At 43.4% G+C, this 14,650-nt stretch overlaps 1 protein-coding gene across 4 annotated transcripts in view; it reads left to right on the forward strand.

The window, feature by feature from the left end:
- The window catches only part of gria4 (glutamate ionotropic receptor AMPA type subunit 4), a 186,987-nt gene that overhangs the window by 109,912 nt on the left and 62,425 nt on the right, over window positions 1–14,650 (forward strand). For all 4 annotated transcript variants that reach the window (XM_033022671.1, XM_033022672.1, XM_033022673.1 and 1 more), the window contains exons 8-9: window positions 1,629–1,733; window positions 9,897–10,007. In XM_033022671.1, the coding sequence (XP_032878562.1) occupies window positions 1,629–1,733; window positions 9,897–10,007 (216 nt within the window). The remainder of the gene's footprint in view (window positions 1–1,628; window positions 1,734–9,896; window positions 10,008–14,650) is intronic.

The raw sequence follows: 14,650 nt of genomic DNA on the forward strand, positions 1-14,650 counted from the left end.
ATCTACTATTTTGAACTCCAGTCCCAGAAATATCCATTGTCCTTTTTGATTATTTTTTCTGGTTTCCCAGAATATTTTAATGATTTCCACTGGTTCAGGCTTTCTGCTTTGATGACATTTAGGAGACACACAGGGCTGCAAAACTCAGGGTGACCATGTGACCTGCTAGCACTCATTTCCTATGTTCATACATGAATAATCAGTGAATCTTAAGACAGAAGGAGGCCATTTGCTACTTTGAAACAATCATCTAAAGGATCCTTTCCTCTCATTCTTCAGGTTCATAAGTTCTAGGAGCAGAATTAGGCCATTCAGCCCATCGTCCACTCCGCCATTCAATCATGACTGATCTATCTTTCCTTCTCAACCCCTTCTCCTGCCTCTCCCCGTAACCCCTGATACCCTTACTAATCAAGAATCTGTCAATCTCTGCCTTAAAAATATCCATTGACTTGGCCTCCACGCCCTTCTTAATTCCACAGATTCACCACCCTCTGGCTAAAGAAATTCCTCCTCATCTCCTTTCTATAGGTATATTATTTTATTCTGAGGCTGTGGCTTCTTGTCCGAGACTCTAGTGGAAATATCCTCTCCACATTTAATCTATCCAGGCCTTCACTATTTGGTAAGTTTCAATGAGGTCCCCCCCCCATCCTTCTAAACTCCAGCAAGTACAGGCCCAGTGCCATCAAATGCTCATCATATATTAAACAAATTATTCCTGGGATCATTCTCGTAAACCTCCTCTGGACCCTCTCCAATGCCAGCACATCCTATCTCAGATATGGGGCCCAAAACTGCTCAAAATACTCCAAATGCAGTCTTGTAAATCCTTTGCATTACATCCCCGTCTTCTCACAGAGCTTGACAGATTTGCCCTTTACAAATATGTATCCACTGCTATTTTAAAGTCATTGTTGAATCCATAGCCATCACTCAATCGAGCAGCCTTCCCAGATTGTAACTATTCACTTCATTAGTATTTGGTTGCTGGCTGACACAGATCCATAGATAGACACAAAGTGCCGGAGTAACTCTCCATGTCAGGCAACGTCTCTGGAAAAAAAGGATGGGTGACGTCTTGAGTCAGGACCCTTCTTCAGACTGAAAGTAGGGGGGAGGGAGCTGGAGGAAAGAAAAGCCCAGAACAAAGCAGGGCCGGCAACAGATGACCAAGTGGAGGCCACAATGGCCCATTGTTGGCTGGGGATGAGGTGATAACAAAGGGGTACAGGGATGCAAACAGTGGAACCAGTAGGATGACTGTAGGGTGGGGCAGGGGTGAGGGGGGAAAGCAGGAATGAAGGGGTTACTTAAAATTAGTGAAATGAACGTTCATACCGTTGTCGAAAGCTGCCCAAGAGGACAATAAGGTGCTGTCCTCCATTTTACATCAGGCCTCACTCTGACAGTGGAGGAGGCCCAGGACAGAATGGTCAGTATGGGAATGGGAGGGGGAGTTAAAGTGTTTGGAACCCGGGAGATCATGACCCACAGATCCCTAACTGATCCCTGCGACAGGATAGAAGAAAATTAGAACAGAAAGTGATGTTAATGTTAAGCTGTGCTAAAGCTTTCCATCAAAATGGTGATGTAATGCATATCTTTCCTCTTTGATTCATCGCAAGGTACGGATCCAAGGTTTAACAGGGAATGTTCAGTTTGACAACTACGGACGGCGAACAAACTTCACAATAGATGTATTTGAGCTGAAAAGTGCTGGCCACAGAAGGGTGAGTTACCGTGAGCAAGAACAAAAGCTGGTGTTAATCAATCTTCCACTTCCACCTCAAAGCAGGTTACGAGACTGAAGATAAACACAAAATGCTGGAGTAACTCAGCGGGTCAGGCGAGAGGGGATAGGTGACTTTAGGGGTCGAGACCCTTCATCAGACTGGGAGTCAGGGAGGGGGAAACTAGAGGTATGGGAAGGTCCAGAACAAAGCAGAGCCGGCATCGATGACTCAGGAAAGTTGGAGCCCACAATGGTTCATTGTTGACTGGGGAGGACGTGATAAAGATGGAATGCAAAAGGAAATTATCAAGAGGACTAGGATGGGGGAGGGATGGAGAGAGAGGGAGTGCAAGGGTTAGTTGAAGTTAGAGAAATCAAAATTCATACCACTGGGTTGTAAGCTGCCTAAGTGAAATATGAGGTGTGTTTCTACAATTTGCATGTGGCTCACTCTGACAGTGGAGGAGGTCCAGGACAGAAAGGTGACTGTGGGAGTAGGAAGGGTGAGTTAAAATGTTTGGAAAGTGGGAGGTCATGTAGGCCAAGGCGGACTGAGCCTAGGTGTTCAGCGAAACAGTCGCCCAATCTGCACTTGGTCTCGCCGATATATAGGAGTCCAATTTCTCTGCTTGTTGCAAAGTCAGTCAGGAAGGTCTTTCTTAGGGCATTTTAGACATTAGACAAACAATAATGTGCAAAAAAAAGTTTTTAATTGCTTGCTTTGATTTAGACATGGGACAGCCTACATATCAGACAGGGATCAGAAGTATCTGAAATCAAACTCTGTTTGATAATTGTATTGGATTGCTGCACTAAGACAGGTCATCCAGTCAATGTCTGTGTTGGTGTTAATGCTCCAGATCACACAACTGAGTCTAATTCCATCAACGTATCCTACAAACCTACAAAGTACTTGCAGGAATAAATCAGTCAGTCCCCAAAGTCTCTTCTGTCATTTAATATGATCGTGGCTGATCTGATTGTAACCTCAGGTCCCTATTTCCTTCTACCCATGCTAACCTTTCACCCCTTGCTTATCAAGAGTCTATCTGCTTCTGCCTTAATAATATTCACAGACTGTTTCCCCAACACTTTTTGAGAAAAGAGATTCTCTTATCTGTCTTAAAGGGATGGCTCCTTATTTTTATACATGACCACTAATTTCTTTTTTCACAGAAGGCAACGTCATCTCCACATTTCCCCTCTCCCGACCTCTCATGATCTTATATGTGTTGGTCAAATCTCCTCTGATTCTTCTAAACTTTATGAATATAAGACTTGTCTGCCCACGTTTCTCCTCATTGAACAATTCCATATTAGTCTGGTGAACATTTTTCTACACTTTTTCCAATACATTGACATATTTTTCTTGAATAAGGAGACGTAGCTGTACTCCAGATGTGGTCTCAGTCCTCCACTGTAGACGAGAACCATAATCACCCACTTTTGTAGATGGCTCTTCAGCAATAAGCAATAACATTCTGCTGGCCTTTCTAAATAGCAGCTGTGAACCTATCATTTTCCGAATCATTATATAAGGCACCAAAATCTGTCTGCATCTCAGCTTTGTAATCTCTCATGTTCATTAAGTTCATGTCATCGATGCAGAATTGGGCCATTTGGCCCATCGAGTCTACTCTGCCATTCAATCAGCTGATCTATCTTTCCTTCTCAACCCCAATCTCCTGCCTTCTCCCCATAACCCTTGACACCCTTACCAATCAAGAACCTGTCAATCTCCGCTTTAAAAATACCCAATGACGGCCTCCACAGATGTCTGTGGCAACGAATTCCACAGATTCATCACCCTCTGACTAAAGAAATTCCTTTCTAAAGGTGTATCCTTTTATTCTGACTCATCACTTAGATGATAGACTTTTTGTACTTTCTGCCAGAATAGACACTCACATTTTTCTATTCCTTTCTCAGTATGGTTATCAAGGATCCCCTTAAATGCATTATATGTTTGTCATCTCAATATTTCTTACAGTGGCTTCCTGCTAACTACTGCGTGTGTAAAGAAATACCTCCCAAAGCTTCTTGTACATTCACTAGTGATTATCTTAAATATACGGCCTCTAAAGACTGATGCTTGGACACAAAGATAAATGATCTTGAAAGCGCAAGTTGACCCAGTGATGTTTTAAAACAGATTAGCCAGAGACAAGTTCTAGTAAAAACAATTAGAGCTGTTTTATGTCAAGTCAGGGAGGGGATGAACCAAATTGTTGGCTAAGCCATGAACTGTTCTAAAGTATTGGAACGATTGATGCACAATATGATGTGAGTGAGTCTGACAAATCACTTGCCTTGCGCGTGGTAGTCTGGTTGATCAGAATTCATTGTGGACACAGCCCAGGCCATCACGCAAACCAGCTCCCTTCCATTGACTCCATCTACACCTCACGCTGCCTAGGCAAGGCTACCAGCATAATCCAGAACGAGTATCACCCCGGACACTTCGTCTTCTCCCCTCTCACATCAAGAACATCTTGGCTGATCTTTGACCTCAGCACCACATTTCAGCACTATCTCCACTTCCCTCAAAAAGCGTGGAAGTACCCAAAAAACACACTTTTGTCATTCACCGCATAGCTTCATCATCAGCACACCTGCCGGCACACACAAGGCAGCACAGTGGTGCAGCTACTGGAGTTTCATGGCGCCAGAGTCCCAGGTTCGATCCTACCTCTGACTGTGTGGAGTTTGCACTTTCTCCCTATGACTGCGTGGGTTTCCTCTGGGTGCTCCAGTTTCCTCACACATCCCAAAGGCGTGCGGGTTGGATAGTCCTCTGAAAATTGCCCCCAGTGTATGGAGTGGATGAGAAAGTGGGATAGCATAGAACTAGTGTGAACGGGTGATTGATGGTTAGTGTGGACTCGGTGGGCCGAAGGACATGTTTCCATGCTGCATTTCTAAACTAAACTATCTCCTGGAGCAACCACCTTACAAAACATAAAGCCACCCTTTGTTTCTGGTACATACTGGGTTATCAGATATTGGCTGAGGCGAGCGAGAGGAGTTGCTGTCTACTTCACGACCTGCTCATTTAGAATAGGCCCGATCAGAAAGATTTCCACTCTAGCCTGCTCCCTTTCCATTGGGTATATTCGCAGCCGATATAAAAAAGGGAGAAATTCAACAGATTTTATTTGAAATATTTTTTAATTAACCAGCATTTTTGCAGTTACAAAAAGGCTTGCATTTTCCTTTTAACCCTGGGGGATTTCATTCAGTAGGACCTGCCCACATTCTGAGAGACAGCTCTGTGGTTTGCAAGACAGTAGGAAGAGAGAAGGACACAGAAAGTTGAACGTTGATAGTGACGCCTGGGACAATGCATGATATAATTGAACAAATGATTGAAAATAATCGGGAATGCTGAATTCCTTAGTGGCTTTGGTTTCATGTTGTGCATTAAGGCATTATCCGATTATGAACTGTTCAGTGATATACATAGTTGTATTAGAGCCCTTAATGCAATCTGCAGATTTAGTGTTTACCATGAGATTGCAGCAGGTGCACTGCATTGCACTTGGTAAAACAGTCAGGAATTATGTACTGCGGTCACACGTCACAGCAGAAACTCCCACATCGTGCCTTCAGTCTAGATCTTGGTTGCAAAGCAAGCAATTTGCACTGCTGCATGTGAATCTATGACCACATTTAATGCAGCAAAAATACTATTGGCCATTTCTTCAGGCACGTAACCTAATCAAATCTGTCATGGCTCAATTATTCCAATGATTGTCCGTGGCATTTTGTGAGAATGCTATCTGTGGCGTCTTTCACTTCAAAAGGACAAAGATAAAAGCATCAAAATCAGTTTTGCAATTCAAGTGATCCTTATAAAATAAAAGTTCACTGTTCCCAGTTGCTTGACCTTGGTAGAAAATGATTTAATGCCACTTAGAACCCTTCATTAAAAGTGCCGGAGGGACAGAACTCAGTTGTCAGTGTGATCATGGCCAGGTAATGGTGTAAACCACGTATAAAGCGGGGTGTGAATGTGTTAATGACGCCTTCCTTAGCTGATCTCAGAACTGCACGATAGACCATAACACAGTTGTCTTTTAATGAGAATATGCAGGAAGGAACTGTAGATGCTGGTTTACACCGAAGATAGACACAAAAAGCTGAAGTAACTCGGCGGGTTAGGCAGCATCTCTGGAGAAAAGGAATAGGTGACGTTTCTGATCGAGACCCTTCTTCAGACTGAGAGTCAGAGGAGAGGGAAACGAGAGATTTAGAAGGTACATGAGTGCTGTTAGCAGCCCAGGGGCTAGCAATTTCCTATTAAATAGTACCGCAGTGTAATACAGAGTGGTTAAATACACCTTACCCATTTCGATGTGAAGTTTCCCCTGTACTTAAATGACAGAAAAATAGAAATCAGTCTTTAAAGCATAATTTAACTGCACTTCAACAATTGACCTGCTTCACTCTGAAAATAATACCAACTCTTTTGGGAAAAAAACAATTATAATTAACTATCTTATCTGAGAAAAATCTTCTCGTACCTCTAAATTACCAAGAATAAGCCTCCCTTACATCTGGTGAATTCCCCCACACCAGAGACAAATGTTTATCCATATCTTGTAGGATTTATCAGGATCCACCTATGAGTTTAGTTTAGTTTAGTTTTAGGAGCATGGAAACAGGCCCTTCAGCTTGATGAATCAATGCCAACCATCGGTCACCTGGGATGAAGCTAATGCACCCAGAGAAAGCCCACGCAGTTGCAGTGAAAATGTTCAAGCATACAAACTCCACACAGACAGCGCAGCTAGTCAGGATCAAACCTGCTTCAATGCAGCTGAGAGGCAACATTTCTCCTTGCTGCACCCACGGTGCTGCCCTGCTGACCATGGTGCTGAAAGGAAGGTGAGAACATGAAGGAGGAGGTTAGGTGACGAATGGAGTGACAAAAATATCCGGCAATGGAACAAGAACAGACACCAAGCCTGGAGGAACTGAAGATGTCAGTTCTGTTTAGTTTAGTTTAGTTTATTTTAGAGATACAGCGCAGAAACAGGCCCTTCAGCCTACTGAGTCTGTGCTGACCAGCGATGCCCACACACTTACACTATTCTACACACACCAGAGGCAATTTATAATGACACCAAGCCAATTAGCCTACAAACCTGTACGTCTTTAGAGTGTGGAAAGAAACCGGAGATCCCAGCGAAAACCCAAGTAGTTCGAGGGAGAACATACAAATGCTGTACAGACAGCACCTGTAATCAGGATCAAACCCGGGTCTCTGGCATTGTGAGACAGCAACTCCACTGCTGTCTGCGCCACGAGATCAAAACAACGATATTATTGCTAGACCCGCTATCTGAAAAAGTGGAAGAAAGCAGAAAGTGTTGTACCCTTCGATGAGTCTGGAATGGCATAAAGTTCCACCCATCTGTTTACCTTTTCTGAGGAAGTTGTGAGATTCAGATTCAGATTCAGATTCAGAAACCTTTATTGTCTGTCGTAACAGAAAATCTTCTTTGACGTGGCTCAACATACAAACAGGACAATGTACTGATAAGCAGTCATACAACACAGATTTCTGCGAGCACACACAGTGTGTATAGATCTTAAAAGCAAGTATAAAGATTAAAAACTGTAAAAATAGACAAGATAAAAGTTGTGGATACGTGTAAAGTGACAGTACGTCAGGGTTAATTTGTCCCTTGTTCATTTTTTATTTAAGCTGTTTATGACAATGGGTATGAATGAGTTTTTGTGGATGTTTTTCTTGGATATGGGGACTTTATATCAGCGGCCTGATGGCAGAAGTTGGAAGGACTTGTGCAGGGGGTGGGTGGGATCCTGTGTAATGAGGTTGGCTTTCCTTTTAACTGCCTGGGTGTGGAGTACTGATAATTGATTTTGAGTTTTGCCAGTTATTTTGCTTGCTTGATTGATGATCCGGGAAAGCTTTGATTTGTCTTTAACAGAGGTGAGGGTGAACCAGGATGTGATGTTAAAGGTGAGTACAGATTCTATAAGTGATTTATAGACTGGGCCTGTATACGCTGGAGTTTAGAAGGATGAGGGGGATGTCATTGAAACTTACTGACTAATGAAATGTGAATGTGGAGAGGGTATTTCCAGTAATGGGAGAGTCTAGGACCAGAGTGCACAGCCTCAGAATGAAAGGACGTACTTTTAGAATGGAGAAGAGGAGGAATGTCTTTAGTCGGAGGGTGATGAATCTGTGGAACTTCATTGCCACAGACGGCTGCGGAGGCCAAGTCATTCAGTATTTTTAGAGCGGAGATTGATAGATTGCTGATTAGTAAAGGTGTGAAAGGTCACAGGGAGAAGGCAGGAGAATGGCATAGATCAGCCGTGATTGAATGGCGGAGCAGATTCAATGGGCCGAATGGCCTAATTCTGCTCCTATGTCTTATGGTCTTATTGTCCTTTCAATGGTAGTACACAACTTAACATATTTGGAATATTTAGTCATTTGATCGGGTAAACAATTTCAGGTCAGATAAAGAATTAGATTTGTTCCCGTAGGGGGCAAGTTTGTCGATAATGGCAGTGGTTTGACATGTGGACTGAAGGTGCTTTGAAAATTACTGTTCATCGCATTTATTAATGATTGGATGAAAGTATCTAAGGAAGTGCCTGCATGTTCATTGCTAACACAAAGATACTTATAAGTGATACACTGCTAGATGTGAACAGCAGATTGGAAAGATTTCTAAATATGATAGGGGAACTGACTTGCGTGCAGCTAATGTTTAGTTTGTTTAATTTAGAGATACAATGCGGAAACAGGCCCTTCGGCCCACCCGTAGTCAGGATCGAACCAGGCTCTCTGGTGTTGTAAGGTTGTAACTCTATCGCTGTGCAACCATGCCACCCTGTCTTTAATCTATGGAATTCATGCCACAGACGACTGTAATGTCCATGTCAACGGGTATTTGTTAAAGTGGAGATGAACAGGTTCTTGATTAGTAAGGGTGTCAAAGGTTATGGGGAGAAGGCAGGAGAATGGTTAAGAGGGAAAGATAGATCAGCCATGATTGAATGGCGGAATAGACTTGATGGGCCGAATGGCCTAATTCTGCACCTATAACTTATGAACTTCAGACTGGTTCTGAAACGTCTCCTGACAGTTCCATCCCCGGATGCTGCTTGACCCGCTGAGTTCCTTCAGCACTGTGTTTTGCTCAAATTTACAGTACCTGCAGTTTCTTTAGTCTCCAAGGAATTATCCTCTTTTTGTAAAACCCTGGTGAGGCCTCATTTGGTACGCAGTGTCCAGTATTAAATCCTCGCATAGTTATTGATTTAAAGGACTCGAAAAAGGTACCTAGTTTCAGGGCCATTAGCTACACAATGGGTTTGCACAGTTTGGGCTTTCCTACTTACAAAAAGTTTGAGACTTCAAGGGGATTAGATTGATATCTTGACAATAATAATTCAGTCCCAGGATGCAAGCTATTTCAGTTAGATAGATTGGTGAGAATCAAGGGGCATCAGTATCATCATTAAGCAGATCAGATGTTTAGTTCAGTTTAGTTAAGTTTGGTTTAGTTTAATTTAATTTAGTTTAGTTTAGAGATACAGGGTGAAAACAGGCTCTTCAACCCACTGAGTCCACACTGATCAGCAATCATCCATACACTAGTTCCTTCCTACACTCCAGGGACAATTTACAGAAGCCAATTAGCCTACAAACCTGGAGATAGACACAAAGTGCTGGAGTAACTCAGCGGGTCAGACAACATCTCTGGAGCTGCTCCCTGACCTGCTGAGTTATTCCAGCACTGTGTCCATCTTCAGTACATACCAGCATCTGCAGTTCCTTTCGACACAACCTACAAACCTGTACACCTTCGGAGTGTGGGAGTAAACCGGAGCACCTGGAGGAAAACCACGCGGTCACAGGGAGAATGTGCAAGCTCCACACAGACAGCACCCATGGTCAAGATCAAATCCGGATCTCTGGCTCTGTAAGGCAGCAACTCTCCCGCTGGGCCACCGTGCCACCCTAATGGCCTTGGAATTATTAATAGTAGCAGTTCCAGTGTAGTGTGGAAAGGTTCCAGATCAGAGTGGAAAAGCCTGTGGTGTCTTGTCATTTTTATCAACTTTCTCATCCATAAAATGTCCTCTAATTAATTACCAATGTTCTTGTCCATAGATTGGCTACTGGAATGATGCAGACAAACTAGTTCTAATTCAGAATGAGATGATGTTTCCGAATGATACTTCCGGCTTGGAAAATCGCACTGTTTACGTCACTACTATACTGGTGAGCCAGCGTTCCCTGCCTTCTCTACCTAATTAATACAAACATGCTTCCATGGTTTTACACGTTTACAACAGCAAAATCTTGCGGATGTTCAAAGCCTGAAATAAAAACAGCAAATCTCTTTGTCAAATCTAAACAGGCCGGGCAGCATCTGTGGGTAAAGAAATAATTGAACATTTCAGGCAAGTGCCCTTTCAAAGGGTGATGACTGTGAGTCTGCTTAATTGTCTGAAGAAGTGTCTCGACCTGAAATGTTACCTGCTCATGTTCTCCAGAGGTGCTGTCTGACCTGCTGAGTTACTCCAGTGCTTTGCGTCCTACTTGTTTCTTCCTCATTTCTTTTAACAGTGAGTGGTTTGGCCGGGGAAATTGGATGATGATGCAGTGTTCAGAGTTGCTTGCGTAGACTGGACAGTGTCGCATTACTGCTGGCAAATCTTCAACTGCATCAGCGTGTAAAATGTCACATCTTTATTTGCTAGAGTCAGCATTTCTACAACTGTTATCATCTTCACTACACAAAGGGTATATTCGTCCTTAATCGCATTAGAGTTATAGACTCATACAGTGTAGAAACAGGCTCTTCGGCCCAACTTTCCCACACGGACCAACACGTCCCAGCTACACTAGTCCCACTTCCCTGCATTTGACCCATACACCACTCTAAAGTTTTCTTATCCACGTACCTGTCTAATTGCTTCTTAAATGTTGTGATGGTCCCAGCCTCAAATACCTCCTCCTGCAGCTCGTTTCATACACCCACCACCCTGTACAGAAAAAGTTACCCCTCAGATTCCTATAAAAACGTTCCCCCTTCACCTGAAACCTATGTCCGCTGGTTCTCGATTCCCCCACTCTGGGCAAGAGACTCTGTGCCTTTATCCTATCTATTCCGATCAGCATTGCTGAATGTATTATTCCAGATTAAGAATGAACTTCAACGAGATAAATTGGAGACATGGGTGATCAAAGTTTGTTTTATTAACAAGAGGATGGTGCAAGGAACGCTTTGTAGGGGCGTTTGATACAGATGATGTTAGCAACTGAGAGGAATGGGCAACATTTCAACCGTGCTTTAAATTGCAGTGCTGAACTTGGCAGTGTTCATTGGTAATATCAATAAATCATCTGGGTTGTACAGTGTGGATGGAGCAGGACCACACATCACCATGGGAAGGAAGTCTTGTTGACAACCAACTTTTATTTCCATTCCCATACTGACCTTTCTATCCTGGGCCTCCTCCACTGTCAGAGCGAGGCCACATGCAAATTGGAGGAACATCACCTCATATTATGCTTGGGTAGATTACAACCTTACAGTTTACAGCTTGCAGTGGTACGAACATTGATTTCACTAATTTCAAGTAACCGTTGCATTCCCTCTCTCCCCTCCTCCCCCCATGCTAATCATCCTACCAGTTCCACTGTTCGCATCCCGAAACATCACCTTCCCCAGCCAACAATGCACCATTATGGGCTCCGTCCTTCCTGAGATCCTGAGATCATATGTTGCAGGCCCTGATTTGTTCTGGCCTTTACTAGCCACCAGTTTATTTCCACCCTCCCCACCTCTACTTTCAGTCTGAAGAAGGGTTCTGACCCGAAACATCACCTACTCCAGACATGCTGCCTGACCCGCTGAGTTATTCCAGCATTTTGTGTCTACCTTTGGAGTAAAGCAGCATCTGCCGTTCCTTCCTACACATCCTAACCAATTTTTATGATGAATGAGATTAACCTTGGAGCCAGTGTTGTCAACAATGGAGGAGAGAGGTCTTCACTCAGCACCAGTACAGGGCTATTCTCCCCTCTCCCATCAGGCAAGAGGTACAGAAATGTGGGAAACACATAACTCCAAAATCAGGGACAGTTTCTTCCCAGCTGTTATCAAGTAACTGAACCATCCTATCAACAACTAGAGAGCGGTCCTGAGCTACCATTTACCTCATTGGAGACTCGCGGGCTATCTTTAATCGGACTTTACTGGACTTTATCATGCATATCGGGCACAGAGATTGACACCCGCCTGTCCTTCTCCCAGCACACAGACTCTGTGTACAAGAAGGCACAGCAACGCCTGTCTATAAATCACTTATAGAATCTGTACTCACCTTTAACATCACATCCTGGTTCACCCTCACCTCTGTCAAAGACAAATCAAAGCTTTCCCGGATCATCAATCAAGCAAGTAAAATAACTGGCAAAACTCAAAATCAATTATCAGTACTCCACACCCAGGCAGTTAAAAGGAAAGCCAACCTCATTACACAGGATCCCACCCACCCCCTGCACAAGTCCTTCCAACTTCTGCCATCAGGCCGCCGATATAAAGTCCCCCTATCCAAGAAAAACATCCACAAAAACTCATCCATACCCATTGCCATAAACAGCTTAAATAGAAAATGAACAAGGGACAAATTAACCCTGACGCACTGTCACTTTACACGTATCCACAACTTTTATCTTGTCTATTTTTACAGTTTCTAATCTTTATACTTGCTTTTAAGATCTATACACACTGTGTGTGCTCGCAGAAATCTGTGTTGTATGACTGCTTATCAGTACATTGTCCTGGTCGTATGTTGAGCCACGTCAAAGAAGATTTTCTGTTACGACAGACAATAAAGTTTTCTGAATCTGAATCTGAATCTGAATTAAACATTATTCCCTATATCCTGGATCTGTACATTGTGGACAGTTCGATTGTAATCGTGTATAGTCTTTCCGCTGACTGGATAGCACACAACAAAAAGCTTTTCACTGTACCTCAGTACACGTGACAATAATAAACTAAACTAAACTGAACACCTCTTCAACCTTTTATCACACATCAATCCCTATATCACAACCCAATTAATCTTTTCTGGACTTCCTGCAAGGTTGCACATCCTTCCTTTAATATGGAGCCTGAGACTGTATGCAGTAATCCTGCTGTAGTCTCAGCAGTGCCCCGTATCATTGCATCAAAACCTAATGATCCAACAATTATTTGTTGCATACACATTCCACCCAAGAAGCAACTACTCAATCAGCCAGGAAACTGGATCAAAATATTAAATGTTTGTGTAGGAAGGAACCACAGATGCTGGTTTACACTGAAAGTAGACACAAAATGCTGGAGTAACTCAACGGGTCAGGCAGCATCTGTGGAGAAAAGGAATAGGTGACGTTTTGGGTCGAGACCCATCTTTAGACTGAAAGTCAGCGGAGAGGGAAACTAGAGGTATGAAAAGGTTCAGAGCTAATCCGAGCCGGATTAGAGGGTTTCTGGATTAGAGGGTTTCAGCTCCAAGGTGTGGTTGGATAAACTTGGAGGGTTTTATTCGGAACATCGGAGGTTGAGGGGAGACTTGATAGAAGTATATAAAATTATGAGAGTCATAGATAGAGTAGACAGTCAGAACCTTTTTCCCAAGGTGGAAATGTCTAGCATTAGAGGACACAGCTATGAGGTGAGAGGGGCAAATTTTATGGCGATGTGCGGGGCAGGTTTTTTACACAGAGGTTGGGGGGGGGGGGGGCTGGAATGCATTGACAGGGGTGGTGATAGAGGCAGATACGAGATACGACAGTGGTGTTTAAGCGACATTTAGATTGGCACATTGATAAGCAAGGAACAGAGGAATATGGATCATGTGCAGGCAGATGAGATGAGTTTAACTTGGCATCATGTTTGCAACAAATGTTGGCTGTAGGCCCTGTGGGCTTGTTCCTGTACTGTACTGTTTATGTTCTAAAAGATGATGTAAGCAATATTTGCGAACGGGCCAGAAAAGACTGGCAAATGATTTGCAACGATAGGATTTAATATTACTTGTGCCTCCCCCAACATCGCCCCCTGCTGCTGCATGGTGGTAATGAGCAACCAGGGCAGACCCGGACTTGTACTCGTCTTGTACTTCAGTCTCGGGCAAGCACTGCAGTTCACACACAACAAGGACATGCAGGAACAGACGCTAATGGTATTTGACGTTGAACCGTATATTTTATTCAAAGGTGGATTAAAGATTAATGAGCAGAGTGTCAAAAGCTCCATGGGATGTGTTGCAGCAGTAAGTTTCCTCACCAAGGTCAAGACAGACCTACTATTTTTGTGGGAGTGCGGCAGGCCTGTAGTAATTACCTCTCAAGCAATCAAATTGGTCAGAGGGAAATGGTAACTGTTCCCCTGGCCAAAGATCTAAAGACTTTAGAGATACAACATGGAAACAGGGCCTTCGGCCCACTGAGTCTGCACCGACCAGCGATCCCCCTGAACACTAGCACTTTCTTACATACCAGGGACAATTTACAATTTACAGAATCTAATTAATCTACAAACCTGTACGTCCTTGGAATGTGAGAGGAAACTGGAGAAAACCCATGCGGTCGCTGGGAGAACGTACAGACTCCATACAGACAGCACCCATAGTCAGGATCCCTGTCAATATTGGAAAACTTAAAATCCCCCACTAAGATATTCCTTCTGCTCTTACACTTTGCTTACACATCAGTCTCTCTAATTTTGGATATGGCATGTGATCCTTTTGGATACACACGGATATGCAGGGGATGGAGGGATATGGATTATGTACAGGCAGATAAGATTTGAGATGAGATGAGGGAGGATACCAGAGCACCCAGAAATAGCCAACACGGTCACT

This window comes from Amblyraja radiata, chromosome 6, assembly GCF_010909765.2.
Source record: "Amblyraja radiata isolate CabotCenter1 chromosome 6, sAmbRad1.1.pri, whole genome shotgun sequence".
NCBI classification, from domain to species: domain Eukaryota; kingdom Metazoa; phylum Chordata; class Chondrichthyes; order Rajiformes; family Rajidae; genus Amblyraja; species Amblyraja radiata.